Genomic DNA, 15,912 nt, shown 5'->3' on the forward strand with positions numbered 1-15,912 from the left:
GTTTCTTGCTTATTTTGTTTTCCCTTTGTTATAGCTTTATTCTGAAGTTTTATTTTCATTTTTTTAAAGATTCATAGAGCTTCTGCCCCCCCCCCCCAAAACACCCCTACGCTGGTTGAATGACTGGTGTAGGGGGCTAAATCACAGCGTAGGGTTCCCCTACAACAGCCTTGTGCACATACACCAGGATAGGCTGATGTTGTAGCGTGTTTGCAGAGTGTTTGCCGAGTTGTGAGAGGTTGGTTCTGTAACATGTTTCCAGTGTTAGCTGAGAGGGCCATTAGGCGCAGGTTGTATTACCGGGAGAACAGTGGCCAGGGTTTTAGTAGCGAGCGCTACCCCGCCGTGCAAACGTCCCGTTTCTACCCGCGCCGCTCGTGATCAGCGGCCAGTGTTGGCACTCGTGTATCGTTTACTGTTGACCAGAGTTCTACTGTGGCTACGCTGCATCAACCGTAAACACCACCTCCTGTGTTACTGCCGTGCGTTACGTCGCCCCTCAGCGTACCAACTAACTTCCCGGCCGCTCCCGAACCCAAACCGTCACCTTTCACCCCCGAGAGGACTTTCCCAGAGGTAACACTTTCAGATTTCCGCAGGAGAACCCTGGCCCGTGACTGGAGCCGCGGTGTTAGCGAAACCAGCCTCTCCAACCCGACACACCAACAAAGGGAAAAGCAAACAACCCTTTCTCCGGCTCCGATTCAAAGCCCCTGGCCGTAACGTATACAACATATCGCATGCGGGGACCCGGGAAAGGCTATACAAGCGCCAGATATCGGTGACTGCATGGGAACCGACTTACGCTCACAACAAGCAGATCAGAAGTGTAAAACTTACTCACTTGTACTTCTCACAAACAACCCTCTCACTCAGTATGAAGCTTACCGAAACTTCTCAAACTACTGCTGAACTCAGTATCAAACTTTAAGTTTGTACGTAAACTTGTCACTAAATCAGAACAGACATACCCTGGTACTAGTACATACAGACAAGCACGACTGCCCCCCCCCACACACACACAGAATTTGAGGGGGGACCTGATTTTTGAGTTTACAAAGCTGTGCGGAGCATGCTCACATTGCACAAGGCCCTGTCTAGTGTTGACTCTGAATTTTGTTGTTTACCAGAATTTTACACACCCAGTATTTATCTAAACCTTAGGGAAGGGGACTTGCACATGAAACAATGACATGTACCTTCTCTCATAATATTGTAGTTTATTATAGAAGCATTGGTAGGGGGGGGGGTGGCTATCATACACAGGGGGTAACAGGGAGGGGGGTACTAGAAAGTTCCCCCCAGTCCCCTGCGTGTTTAGCTGGCTGGGTGTGACAGAGCAGACGCTGGTGTTTGGGAAACCAACACATAAATTATGTCGGCTGTTTTCTGCCACTTCCGTCCCGCCCATCCACAAACACAAGGCGCCTCCGGGATTGTAGCCATTTCTGTAGCCAAACAGTAACCAACAACACTTCGCTACAATCATTTCGCTACAAGCACTTCGCTACATTTTTATAAAATGTTGGCTACATGGTTAGAAAGTGGCGAATAATATCGGAATGTGGCAGCTTGACGTGCCTGGCATAAGCAGGCGGGCTGTGGCTAACGTCGCGGTTCTGAGTGACGGATTTAAGCTGCAGGAATCGGGAGTTTTTCAGCCATGTGTGCGGCGAAGTTTGCTGCCAAACCGTGTCTAAGATATTCCTGACGGGAACAAAGTTGGTTCCCTGAGGGGGCCTGCAGGGGGGAGGCAGGCGGCGGGCCGAGGCCCGGTCCTGGCGGGGGTTCGGGGGGAACCGGCGGGCCCGGGACGGTTCGGACGGTCCCAAAGTCTGCCTAAAGCCTTCCCCCGCCTCGTACCCGCCCGTACCGAGCCTGGGCCCGCCCCATCCCGGCTAGAGTTACCCCGTCCCAACTAGAGAAGCCCCCGTCCCGGCTACAGATGCCCCCGGCCCGACTAGAGAAGCCCCCGCACTCCGCATGCAACAGTTGGCAGCCGCGGCCTAACTTCGGGCCTGGCGCCGCGCACACACTCCGTCCCTTACCTTCCGTCCCGGCCGCTAGCGCCGCCAGGATCCCCGCTAACGGTGCCAGCAGGGCCGCCGCCGTGCAGAAGTTCCCAGCCATGCCGTCTGCGCGCGGAAATGTCGGCAGAAACGGGCAGAATTCCGCCCGGCAGTGCTGCTGATTCTCCGCCGCAAATCCGCACAAAAAGTTTGTGGCTTCTGGCCCAGCGGGATGCGCAGAACAAGCGCAAAACGGACTGTCCCGCGCAGGCACCCTGCCGGCTGCAGTGCATGACATGCCGGCTAGGCGGCGCTTGTGCACGGTCGTCACACTTCAAAGCATCACACTCGCGCCGTACCGTCCAGATTTTGCTCCGCTTCGCTCAGCAAAGAAATCAAAAATTTTTCTAGCGTAGCGGAACAAAATCCGGATGATACACAGGCTAGACGACACTGGATAGGTGCCAAACTAATTATAAGAATCAAAAGTCCCACTAAAATGTTGGTCAAGACGTCAACCCCCTGCCAACCTCTGCCCACCAAGGGAGCTGGTCCGCTACGTATTTGACCAAGTAATGCCTATAGTAATAATAATAAAACAGAAAAGCCTGGTTACCAAACCTCCGCTATTTGCGGAGAGGCTGTAGGACTCAGGAGCAGGCTAACAACTAGCTCAAATGACAAGTTACTGTATAACTTACTATAAGCTTGTCGCTTGTGCCAGCACCTTCTGTTGCACTTTTGATATGAATCGCTAGAGATCACTATTGCACTGTGTTAGAACAAACCACGGGTGTAACGCGTTACGGTGTAGCAGCAACCGCAAACGAGGCACGAATAAAACCCATTCACGACTTTCACACTTCCAAAACTGCAACTCGTTTGACAATAACTTGGAGAAATGTCCTGGTGATTTAGTTCTAAAAGCAGCGCGTGATTCTAAAATGCAAGGTTAAACCCGCAAACCCCGCCCCCCTCCCCACCCCCCTCCCCACCTGTTACGCCAGTTGTTCGAAAACGGACAACAGACGATCGGCAACTTGACAACCCTGATAATTTCTATTGCCAGTAATATGATGTCAATTTTAAAGTCCACGTAGAGCATTTTGATAATATGATAAATTATTTTCTTTCGTGAATACTCCCACAATGCTCTAGGCTGAAGGGTCGTTGACCCTGGCCGATTCCGCCCCCCTCCCCACACGATAGTGTGCCACTTTTTTTAAAAACAAATTTACTGGAAAAGCACAGTTTGTTTACGGGCCTTGTATGAATTTTACATAACAAATTATCCGGTGAGTCGAAAGATAAACCAGATTCTATTTGAAAACTGCATGTGTTGAAACTTTCCCGGCAAAAGTAGACCAAGCATGAGCGGCCTCTAGCGATTGAATTCCGAAGTGCAGTCCCAAACTTGGCATCAACACACCGCTGACGACATGGTGACAGAACATTCATCTCCAAGCAGATGTTACGGTGGCTGACAGAGACGGTTGGATGGATGGCCAAGAGCAGTACGAAAAAACAGTGAGTATGTTTCAGTTCTGGGGCACAGTTTAATATATATATTCTATAAATTGTGGTTTTACTGGGGTATAAGATCTATAGCCTCTATTAAATGATGACCAGCATTGAATTCACTATGACTTAGAACTATTGTTACAGTATTGGTGCGAATTTCTATGCCGACTGGCTAAACTTCAATCCATAACGTTATGATCTGAAAGCCTGCTTTACTCCTTTGAGTAAACTTTGCAGTCACAGAGAACAACTTTTGTCGGCCTGTTGTTTGAAGCAGGCTTTTCAAACCTGCAGATTGTGCAGAGAAAATGTCATTTAAAACATGCTCACTTCCATAATGAAGTCCTTCCATATTTCCACATTAAGTTTGCAATGAAAACCAAGACACATGACAGGTTTGGGAACATCACAGTGTATTTTCTGGAACTCCTTCAATATTCTATGTAATCCAAGAGTCAAAGTTTCAACAAAAAAATAGTTTCGTGTATATTTACAAAATATACATCATTAAACAAACATATTGTGATCTTAGCAGCAGAAATTTCAAGTACAAAAATTCTTCCTTCCTTCCAATCTCATGTACATCTTGTGCAGATTTTAAACTCTACAATATGTGGAAAAATGATGTTTACTAACTTTACATCACAACATGAAATCTGGTCTACATTCTGCACTTCTTACTTTGGTCAGGGTGACAATTCACAGTACAGATCACAGATACATGCCTGGTCCAGATCAGTATTTACACATAGTTACTTTGGTCAGGGTGACAATTCAAAGTACAGATCAGGCACAGATACATGTCTGGTCCAGAGTCAGTATTTACACATAGTTACTTCCCCCCTTCAGGATAGATGCAGGGTTTTGAGACAGTGCATTACGCCATCCCTAAAACTGATTTCTTGAAGGAAATAGACGGTGAGGATTTTGAGACGTTGCATCACACGCTCCGTAAAACTGATTTCATTGAGGAAGTAGTCAGGATTTTGAGACGTTACTCGCCGCTGCCCTTTTTCTTGCCGGCTTTTCCTGTTGTCTGCAGCTGAGAGGCCATCGTGGCCTGGATAATGTCACGCAGGGCGGCTCCCTGAAATAAACAACAAGCAACAATAAATCAGCATATCAACCAATAGTTTGTGCTTATAAACCTGCATTTCTCCTCTGGTCTCTCAGTCACTGACGAAAGGTAGTGGATACTAGCTGAAACGTCTGACATTTCCATAATCATATCCAGTTGCTTGAGTACCTTCATCAACGTAACCAACAATAAACAAACAACAATCAACAATAACGTCCCTCAGGGCAGCACCCTGAAATAAACAATAATCAACAATAACACAACAGTCAACACACTCACAAAACCTATTCTTTATTTGCCTACATCGGAGGCACTAGCTAGTGTCTTATATCCAAGAGGCAAAATGTCTTTGGAATGAAATTTCGAAGGATGTCTTGGCTGTTACAAGGACAGATCTGAGATAGAAATTTGACAAATACTTGCTGGTTTTAAGCCAGTTCTGATACTACATTATGGTTGCCGGGTGCCTCACCTGGTTGTCGGGCGTCGGCTGCATGCACTTCAGCTTATAGACGGTGACTTGTCCGTCACTGGCACCTACCAACACGCACTGAAGGAGGGGGGGGGGACAAAAACAGACAAAAAACATTACAGGCTGTCCCATTACAGTGTGCGTGACAGGCATGGACTTTCCTGAGAGTTCAAAGGGAGAATTTGTTTGTTTGTGTACTTACATCAGAGTTGCGAGTGACGTTTGTTTGTTTGTTTGTTTGTGTACTTACATCAGAGTTGCGAGTAAAGGTGATGCAGGACAGTTTGATGCCAGGGTTCGGCACATTGACTATGATGGGATCCAACCTGCAGACAACACAGGCAGGGTTAGTGCACAGTAAACTGTAACTGCTTCATTTCACATCTAGAAAACAGACATCACACATCAAACCCTCTCCTAGCACAGCTGTGACTTACACACTGCTCCATACAGACCCTACATCAGATTTCTGTAACCTGCTCCATTTTTACTCAAACAATCCTACGAAGAAAATCAGAAGTCTTACGTCCTGACAGAGAAATCAGAAGTCTTACGTGCTGACGGAGAGGTCCCAAATCTCCACGGCTCCTTCATTCACACAACCGAACACCGTGGAGGAGGCTGGAGACCAGCAAACATCGTACACCGAGCGCTGAAACAACAACAAACATCAACACACATCAACAACAACACTTAACAACAACAACAGACCAGCAAACATCGTACACCGAGCGCTGAGGACAACAACAACACACATCAACAACAATTCTCAACAATGCCAAAAAGCAGTTACTCAAGCAACTTTGGTCAAACGTTTTTGGTAGCATCCACTACCTTTCGTCAGTGACTAAGAGACCAGAGGAGAAATGCATATCAATCAATAGTTGTGCTTATAGACCTGCATTTCTCCTCTGCTCTCTCAGTCACTGATGAAAGGTAGCAGATACTACCTGAAACGTCTGACCGTTTCCAAAATCATATCCAGTTACTTGAGTAACTGCATTTTACCTGGATGTCTAACCTTCATCAATGTAACATGGCTATTTCTACACTCAGGGCTCGTGACTGCGACTGATTTGGTCGCACATGCGCCCAAAATTTTGACGGTGCGACTATATTTGAAATCACGGTCGCACGGTGCGCCAATAAAAATTTTAGCCTGCATTGTAGATAAAAGCAGAACCCGCCATGCCAATTTTCCCCCGCTAATTTTCACTACAACTTAGCGGCATTGTGACTGTATTTCTTTGTTCACGAATGCCAGATCAAATGTGAAAAATGTTTTTTTAGCGCAGTAACGCATGTGCCGGGCCTCCCAGGAGAACCAGGGCGGGTTCTCTTGGCTCTTCGCAACTTCTGTGAGTGACAGCGGCTAGACACTGGTGCCAGAGTGTCTGGGCGAGTCCAGGCAAGAGATGTCCCGCCCCCTTCCTAGTGTCGGCTTTCCCTTTGGGACGCCATATATGGGCTGGCCTATTTAACAATTCCCACGATGTATCCAGCCGGCTGCCGAAAAGAGGAGGGGCCTCTAAAGCCCACAGCGGCAAATTTGCGTTGGTAACTTACTATTAGCTCGGTATCCAGTGTCTATGAAAATTGTCTATGAACAAGGGAGTTCACCCAATGGATCCGTTCATAATTTAAACAAGTAACTATAAATTATTTGCTCTTTTGTCAAATTTTTGCCGTTTTTCTTTACCAGTGTCTGTGATATTTGTGACACACGTGGGTTTTCCTCCCACATACACGTCAGTGCCGTGCCATGCCGATTTCATTAGCTACTGTGCGATCTATGTCAACATACTGCCTTTAATCATGTCAGCATCAAAGCTTGGCAATAACAACAAAGCCACGTGTAGAATCACATCATACTTCGGCCCAGTTTTGCAGAACAGAAATGGCACAAAGGAGATTAAAAGTGCCTCATAATGAGACACTATTAGTAGGCAAAACAGACATATTTTTTGTTTTATTTATACAGTGTTTGTAGTTGCTATTTTTTGCATGTAGAGTATTGCAACTTTGCACACCAGATGCTCAGAGTCTGATTTGGATTATCTTTTGTATTTTGTGAAGATTTCAAGCTGCAAAGATATAAAAATTACTAATCAAGGATACATTGTACAGACCTTAGAAAATAATGACATTTTTTCATTTTGGGTATCCCTCAAAATTTTTAAAAGCACCCATCCCCCCTGTCGGTAGCTTCGCTCCCTCAACGTGCGGCAAGTACCACTACGCTAAAATTAAATCCTAGCTAGAACCCTGGCTATGAACTACTGTACTAGTACTTTTACATTTGAATTATGGAGATCTTTAATAGAGATCATGATCATGCCCACCGAGTGTCCCTCATATATTAACACCTTTGCAATACAATATTTTTTGTTGGTGCGCCTAGATTTTAGCCTGTGCTCCTAACTTTTTATGGTTAGGAGCACAGTGCTCCTAGGTCAAAAAGTTAATTTTGAGCCCTGACACTTCTTATCATGGCAACAACAGGCAGTTTTAGGCACTGAAAAAGAGAAAGTTTCCATGTGCAGAAATTTACTCACCGTGGAGGAGAAGAAGTTGATGGCTGGTGATGTCATGGTAACCATGGGAACAGTAACCATGGGAACAGAAACCATAGTAACATGGTACTTACTGCAGTTGATGTAAAACTCACCGTGGAGGAGAAGAAGTTGATGGCTGGTGATGTCAGGTCATGTGACCAGAGCCGGACGCTCCAATCCGCGCTGCAGCTCAGGAAAATGTCGGGAGCGAAGGGAGACCAGCTGATCTTGTAAACCGGACCCTGGAACAGGAAACAGGACAGGGTTAGGACAGGAACAGGACAGTAACAGGACAGGGTTAGCGGGAGAGAAGGGAGACCAGCTGATCTTATAAACAGGACCCTGCAACGGGAACAGGACAGGGTTAGGACAGGAACAGGACGGGAACAGGACGGGAACAGGACGGGGTTAGCTGGAGCAAAGGGAGACCAGCTGATCTTGTACATCGGACCCTGCAACAGGACAGAGTTAGTACAGAAACAGGATGGGAACAGGACACAGTCAGGATATGGAACCTGAGCAGAGTCAGGACAGAAGCAGGACAAAATCAGCTTTGCAGAAACAATGATCTCATACAAAACCTACCGTGTGTCCTGTGTAAGAATCCAGGTACTGCTCGTTGTAGGAACAGGAACACTTGTGGATGTGACCTTCCTCTGTTCCGGCCAGGTAGCTGCACAGGAAGCAGAAGGGCATTATGGGTAGGTCAAACACATTACTGCTGCTGGTGACTCCATTGCTGTTTCGATGGCAACACAACGTCTCATTATTAGCTAAAACTGCTGAGAACAAGCCGAGAAGCTCACATGTTCGGAGTCAAACTTTTGATGGTATTAGAAGCTCACATGTTTAGAGTTAAACTTTTGATAGTATGAGAAACTCACATGTTAAGAGTAAATTATTTTAATAGTATGAGAAACTCACATGTTTAGAGTAAATTATTTTGATAGTAAGAGAAGCTCACATGTTGGGGTCCTTGGCGCTGAAGTCGAAGCAGAGTCCGGGGGCGAATCTGAAGATGAGACCTTCGCTCTTCTTGCTTCCCTCCTTCCCCTTCGCCGGTCCGGTCGGCTTAACGGCCGTTCGCTTCAGCTTCATCAAGTCTGGTGAACACAAAGGAACATTCAGACTTCTTAGGAAATGCAAGGAAGAGTCAGAAACATTTGAAGAAGCCTTCAGCATTCTTAAGGAACACGGGAAGGAACCTCCAGCAGTTGTGACAAACACAAGAAGGTCCAGTCTTAAGGGGGCCCGCAAGCCCTTTTCCGTAGAGCGTAATCGGCCATTTTAATTCTATGTAGAGCGTAGACGGACCGCTCTAATATTTTTGCGCAGAGCGTATTCAGCGTTTCAATTCCATGTCTCCATGTGTCCATGTTGTAGCCACTTGGAATTTATCGTAAAGCGTAATCGAGAGGTTTCCGAATTCAGCGTAGAGCGTTGTCGGGACCCCCCCTTGCAGGCCCTCTCTTAAGCCTTCCCAAGAAGCTGCCGTACCTGAAGACTCGAGCCCCTTGCGGATGGACCACTGCACGACTCGCCCGTCTGCCGACACCGACACCAGAACCTCTCCCCTCTCGTCCCCATGTGCGCCGCGGTCTCTCTCCACCCACTTCAGCTGCCAGACCGGCGCAGCATGCTTCCCCGCGTTCTCACTGGGAAACACGGACAAACAAACACACAAACCCATCACACAGCTGCATTCTCACTGGGAAACACGGACAAACAAACACACAAACCCATCACACAGCTGCATTCTCACTGGGAAACACGGACAAACACACAAACCCGTCACACAGCTGCCACACCGGCGCAGCGTGCTTCCCCGCGTTCTCACTGGGAAATTACACACCATTACTGTCACATGTATGCTGCCGGAACACAGGAAACTAGCAACAATCTGTCCTTTTGAAACAGGAGTGAAATTCAGTAATAGAAAAGCTAATAATAGAACAGGAACAGGCCAAAACCTGGCCTAGTCTACTTCAGAACAGGGGTGCAGAAGGCAGAAGAACCTACCTGTTCTTGACATGGTCCTGTCCGGACTGACTGAGGAAAGCAGGAGAAAGCAGGGGGGAATCATTAATGCATGGAAGCAGGGGCAGTCATTAATGCATGGAAGCAGGGGAGAGTCATTATGCATGGAAGCAGGGGAGAGTCATTAATGCATGGAAGCGGGGGAGAGTCATTAATGCATGGAAGCAGGGGGGAGTCATTAATGCATGGAATCAGGGGGAGAGTCATTAATGCAAGGAAGCAGGGGAGAGTCATTAATGCATGGAAGCAGGGGGGGTCAGTAACGCATGGAAGCAGGGGAGAGTCATTAATGCATGCAGATAGGAGGGGAGGTAAGGTGAGAAGAGGTGCCAAACTTACAAGCTGTCCAGCACAGGGGAGTCCTCCTGGCTCCTCACATTGTAGATGGCAACTGTTCCATCGTACAGCCCCACCTAGCAGAAATAGGAGGAACGGCAGCTTCAGACATGCCGGGAACTTTCGCTTCAAAATATGCAGCAAAACAGCTTCATAAACAACATTCTTACAGCTGGGCATTTCATTTGGATGGAAATTTCATTCTGCTTCAACAGGAAGCTTCTAGTGTCATTGAACAACAAAATTTTTCTTCGGTTTGACAGGCTGAAATTTTGCAGAACTAAAGTTGCCTGACTGGAAGTTAATTACTGACCGCCAACAGGCTGGGGTTCTGGTAGGAGAAGTCCATGCTGACCACCCCCGAGGCACAGTGGTACACTCTCTCCGGGTACTGCAACAACAACAACGTGAGGAGGTGATGAACAACAGCAGGATGGAGCGGTTTGGGGTTCTAATCCCAGTCCTGATGTTGTCGCACTTCAAATGGCAGTTTGCACCCGTTAGTTTTACCGCTAAACTCAGGGGAAAATGAGTACCTACAGCTTCTGTTTAAACATAGAGGTGCAATAATGTTGAGGGATAGCCACACCTTCAAACCCACCACACATATGGATAAGGAGTTGATCCAGTGGAACCATCTAAATTCTACTTGCGGCTTATGCCTATTTTTGCACATAGTGAGAAAACTCAAACATTAAAATAAATATTATTCACTGGTACACTGTAGCTAATACTGGTGCTAATGTGTGGTCTCACATCGGAGTTACTACAGTGTCTAAGGTCTCACCTTGGGGTTCTTGAGAGACCAGCAACAGGCCAGACCGCCCTTCTGGTCGTTAAACCCAAACTGGCCGTAACCCACAGCGATCAGGTCCTGGGGAGAAAATATAAATAATGGTTTTTATTGGTCAAACAGTCAAACAGTACACTGCAGTCACAGCCTTTATACGACTGAATTGATGCAGGGTATGACATGGTAACATGAAACAGACTGTAACATTTTGCTTTACGTTTCAACCTTCTTCCACAACCTGACTCACTACTCACTGGGCTTTCTAGCACAGGCATGTAGTACTGTTCTCCCTGGGGTTGTTTGTTTGTTTGTTTGTTTACTTACGGGGTTGGCTTTGTTCCATGATAGGCAGCTGACGTTACGGCCATCAGTGAGTTCGCAGTGAGAAGGTTTGTTTTTTTTTATTTGTTTGTTTGTTTGTTTACTTTCGGGGTTGGCCTTGTTCCATGACAGGCAGCTGACGTTACGCCCATCGGTGAGTTCGCAGTGGGGGGGTTTGTTTGTTTGTGTACTTACGGGGTTGGCCTTGTTCCATGACAGACAGCTGACGTTACGCCCATCGGTGAGTTCGCAGTGGTATATCCAGAGCCGCTCCAGGTTGGGACCCATCTGAGCGATGGACATGGAGCCAGCAGTGGGGGGGGCCTCTTCTGGTACCTCACGGTCAACATCTGCAGAGGAACAACACATCATAAACATCATCATCAACAACATCATCAACATCATCAGCAACAACACATCCTCATCAACACCAGGACATGGAGCTGGCAGTGGGGGGGGCTTCTTCTGGTACCTCTAGGTCAACATCTGCAGAGGAACAACACACCATAAACATCAGCAACAACATCAGCAGCAGCAGCATCATCAGCAGCACATTATCATCATCAACACCAGGACATGGAGCCAGCTGTGGGGGGGGCCTCTTCTGGTATCTCTCGGTCAACATCTGTAATATAACATCATCAACATCATCAACATCAGCATCAACATCATCATCCACGTCATCATCATTCACATCTGGGCGTTGGACATGGAGAGTTGGACATCCTTGCCAGAAGGTCCGTGAGCTTGTCCTGTACTGCACTGATCTGTGAGTCTTTCTCCATGGTGGGTAACCAAATGTAAGCTTAGGGTAAAACATAACCAAAGGGCCGACCTGTGAGTGTGGTGTTTGTGGTGTGCTTAAAGTATATGTAAGGGTAAAGCTATATAGAAGAACATGACCAAAGGGCTGACCTGTGAGCTCCTCCATGCCTCGGTACGCCGCCTGTTTTGGCTGGAAAATGTTCTGCACCACGACTCTCTCCATAACAAACAAGTCGTGCTGCAAACTCTCCATCTGAAACACATGGTAAGCACATCTTACAAACAGCATAACAACTTTCTCCACAACATGTCACAACACAAGAGGGCCTGACTTTGAGAATGTGGAGTTCTATACTGGACCCCGAGAATGTAAGTTTCTACCTTGAGAATGGGGTGTTCTACTGACCTTGAGAACGGGGTGTTCTACTGACCTTGAGAATGGGGTGTTCTACTGACCTTGAGAATGGGGTGTTGTACTGACCTTGAGAATGGGGTGTTGTACTGACCTTGAGAATGGGGTGTTGCACTGACTGACCTTGAGAATGGGGTGTTCTACTGACCTTGAGAATGGGGTGTTCTACTAACCTTGAGAATGGGGTGTTCTACTGACCTTAAGAATGGGGTATTGTACTGACCTTGACAATGCGGTGTTGTACTGACCTTGAGAATGGGGTGTTGTACTGACCTTGAGAATGGGATGGTGTACTGACCTTGAGAATGGGGTGGTCGGCGTCGTCCATGACGGTTATCTCCTTGTCCTCCTGCAGGGTCTGCGGCGCCGGCGTCTCCGCCATCTCAAACTGCGACGCCAGAACGCTCGACGCCATGATGCTCGCCCGGCTCTCTGGAACACAAGAAGGTAGGTCACATGATGTATCGGGTAGGAATCCTGTTCTGATTGGCTAGTGGTCACATGACACAGAACTCACCCCTACTGCTGACCCCTGACATGGCTGACCCCTGACATGGCTGACCCCTGACATGAACTCACCCCTGCTGCTGACCCCTGACCTGTACTCACCCCTGCCACTGACCCCTGACATGGCTGATCCCTGGCGCATGGAGCCCTCCACAGAAGCCTCCTCCAGGTCGGCTTTCCTGCTAGTCGGGCGGCTGATGGTCAGGTCACGGTCCGCATCCGGGTCTCCTGACTTTTCTGCAGGGGGGGGAGAGAGATGGTGGGGGGGGGGGGAGATGTGGGGGGGTAGAGATGTTAGTGCCTAGGAACTGGCGGGCAGGGAGTTCAGAGAAAACTGTGGCAATGGCCTGCAACGTGACATCTGGCAGCTATGTATGCCAACTGGGCATTCAGTCACAAACAGCGTCAGTGGCAGTAACAAAAGACACTTCGTGCCGTATTGTGTTGTGTTGAAGTGAAGGAAAAGTTTACCCTTGTCTTTCGCTGCCAGGTCCTGATATGTGTCGTGCATGTCCCACTCCGAGGCATTGATGCCTGTGTCCTGAAACACAACAGACAACAACAGTACAGAAACAGCAAACAATCAGCACAGGAACAGCATGCAGACAGTACAGGAACAGCATGCAAACAGCACAGGAACAGCATGCAGACAGCACAGGAACAGCATGCAAACAGCACAGGAACAGCATGCAGACAGTACAGGAACAGCATGCAAACAGTACAGGAACAGCATGCAGACAGCACAGGAACAGCAGTGACAAGCAATACTTTGTACCCTGTGTCCTGAAACACAGGAACCTGTTCTACTTAGTTTAAGTGTTGCAGGATTGCAGACCCTTAGCAACTGAAGTTTACTTACGACCAGCTCCACTTTATCCGCCTGAACTTCCTTGTTTTTTGGTGCATCGTTGAAGGTCTGCATTCCTCGCTCCATGTACCGATCGTTTCCCACACGGTTCTTACACAGCTGCAGGAAAATAACAATAACAATAAGCATTGCCGGGATCCCCCCATGCAGACCCTCAGCATGCCTCGCTCCATGTAATGAATGAACTCCCAGACTACATAGATAACTTCCAGATGGCTTTTGAATCCCACAGATACCCCACCAGACACAGCCAGAACCTATCTTTGAAACTGCCGCTTGTTCGCCTTGAATGTGGAAAGCGCAAATTCTCCTACAGAGGCCCTGCCCTCTGGAACAGGCTGCCAACTGCTATTAAGACCTGTCCGTCCATGTCTATTTTTAAAATGAAATGTAAGAATTGGCCTGACCTCTGACCCCTCCATGCCAACATATAGGACTGGACAATGACAATGACTGGACAATGATGTATTTTTTGTTATTATTACTTTTTATTACTGTTATTGGTTAATTACTGTGTTTTCGTTATTATCATTGCCATTATAATGTATTTATTGTTTTCGTTATTATCATTGCCATTATAATTATTTATTGTATAATTTTTGTATGCTAATGTTATTATTTGTATGTGATTGTTGTACTGTGCTGTGTAATACAGGGCCCCGTTGAAAAGCAGTGCCATCACTGAATTGGGTTACCCTGTATAAAAATGACGGAAAAAATAAATGTACCGATCGTTTCCCACACGATTCTTACACAGCTGCAGGAAAATAACAATAACAATAAGCATTGCCAGGATCCCCCCATGCAGACCCTCGGCATGCCACGCTCCATGTACCGATCGTTACCCACACGGTTCTTACACAGCTGCAGGAAAATAACAATAACAATAACAATAAGCATTGCCGGGATCCCCCCATGCAGACCCTCGGCATGCCGCGCTCCATGTACCGATCGTTACCCACACGATTCTTACACAGCTGCAGGAAAATAACAATAACAATAAGCATTGCCAGGATCCCCCCATGCAGACCCTCAGGAAAATAACAATAAACCACAACATATGAAACCTTTCAGATGTAGCTGGAGAATACTTGGTTGAAAACTATGATTGTTTTGATTTGTTGTGTGAAAAGAAAAGTGTGAATCACCTCCTTGTATTTCTCGTTCCTGGCGCGGATGGTGTCGGCGTTTTCGCTGTCGTTAGCGACGCACGTCCCGACCAGATCCAGGATCCAGATCGTGTCGCTCTCCGACAGCCGGATCCCAACTGAGCGATCCAGATCCGCCTCCGTCAGGATCTCCTTCACTTCCTCACGCCGCGTCTTCACGCCTGGACACACAAACAAACAAACAAACATCAGGACTTCCTCACGCCGCGTCTTCACACCTGGACACACAATAAAAGATTCCTTCAGTCCTGACTTACTGGACAGCACAGGGGCAAGGTCGTGACTTACTGGACAGCCCAGGGGCAAGGTCGTGGGATCCAGCCTCTGAGATCTCGTCGCCGAAGGACTGTTCCGTTGCTGTGGACTGTCCCGAGATCCGGGAGACGCTGCCCATCACCGATCTGTGGGCAGAAACAACAAGGTCATTCAAGGTCATGGTGTGAAATAAGGCAAGACTGGAGAAGGATTCTGTAACACTGCAGAAACTTGTGTCTGCTACTGACCTGGAGAAGGGCGCCCCGAACACGCTGGCTGTTCCCGTGCCGGTTTGGTAGATGGACGCCTGCGACATGAAGTCTGTGGGCTGGACAAACAAACAAACAAACATGAAGTCTGTCGGCTGAGCAAACAAACAAACAAACATGAAGTCTGTACAAACATGAAGTCTGTGGGCTGGACAAACAAACAAACATGTCTGAGTCACTGTAACTAAGCTCAGTGTCTGGCGCTCTAACAGATGCCCTGATAGGCTGTGCTCTGCGGTTAGTAAGAAGCCCCCTGATAGGCTATGCTCTGCCTGTGATGCGGTTAGTAAGAAGCCCCCTGATAGGCTGTGCGGTTAGTAAGAAGCCCCCTGATAGGCTGTGCGGTTAGTAAGAAGCCCCCTGATAGGCTGTGCGGTTAGTAAGAAGCCCCCTGATAGGCTGTGCTCTGCGTGTGATGCGGTTAGTAAGAAGCCCCCTGATAGGCTGTGCTCTGCGGTTAGTAAGAAGCCCCTTGATAGGCTGTGCTCTGCGTGTGATGCGGTTAGTAAGAAGCCCCCTGATAGGCTGTGCGGTTAGTAAGAAGC

At 47.6% G+C, this 15,912-nt stretch overlaps 1 protein-coding gene across 2 annotated transcripts in view; it reads right to left on the minus strand.

The window, feature by feature from the left end:
• Nucleotides 1-4,287: 4,287 nt before the first annotated feature.
• The window catches only part of LOC109477524 (WD repeat-containing protein 78-like), a 13,352-nt gene continuing 1,727 nt past the window's right edge, over nt 4,288-15,912 (minus strand). Inside the window, exons 3-23 of one of the 2 annotated variants that reach the window (XM_019778812.1) lie at nt 15,347-15,426; nt 15,132-15,244; nt 14,823-15,004; nt 13,666-13,773; nt 13,278-13,347; nt 12,909-13,043; nt 12,598-12,731; nt 12,038-12,140; nt 11,318-11,472; nt 10,796-10,882; nt 10,322-10,399; nt 10,012-10,085; nt 9,655-9,684; nt 9,133-9,290; nt 8,600-8,738; nt 8,221-8,308; nt 7,749-7,877; nt 5,635-5,732; nt 5,331-5,406; nt 5,081-5,158; nt 4,288-4,617 (exon numbers count right to left, since the gene is read on the minus strand). In XM_019778812.1, coding sequence (XP_019634371.1) covers nt 4,525-4,617; nt 5,081-5,158; nt 5,331-5,406; nt 5,635-5,732; nt 7,749-7,877; nt 8,221-8,308; nt 8,600-8,738; nt 9,133-9,290; nt 9,655-9,684; nt 10,012-10,085; nt 10,322-10,399; nt 10,796-10,882; nt 11,318-11,472; nt 12,038-12,140; nt 12,598-12,731; nt 12,909-13,043; nt 13,278-13,347; nt 13,666-13,773; nt 14,823-15,004; nt 15,132-15,244; nt 15,347-15,426 — 2,208 coding nt within the window. In that variant the 3' untranslated portion in view covers nt 4,288-4,524. Of the gene's footprint in view, nt 4,618-5,080; nt 5,159-5,330; nt 5,407-5,634; nt 5,733-7,748; nt 7,878-8,220; nt 8,309-8,599; nt 8,739-9,132; nt 9,291-9,654; nt 9,685-10,011; nt 10,086-10,321; nt 10,400-10,795; nt 10,883-11,317; nt 11,473-12,037; nt 12,141-12,597; nt 12,732-12,908; nt 13,044-13,277; nt 13,348-13,665; nt 13,774-14,822; nt 15,005-15,131; nt 15,245-15,346; nt 15,427-15,912 lie in introns of those variants that run through there. The other variant, XM_019778811.1, reaches the window with a different exon arrangement.

This window comes from Branchiostoma belcheri, unplaced genomic scaffold, assembly GCF_001625305.1.
Source record: "Branchiostoma belcheri isolate BF01 breed outbred unplaced genomic scaffold, Haploidv18h27 scaffold40, whole genome shotgun sequence".
NCBI lineage: Eukaryota > Metazoa > Chordata > Leptocardii > Amphioxiformes > Branchiostomatidae > Branchiostoma > Branchiostoma belcheri.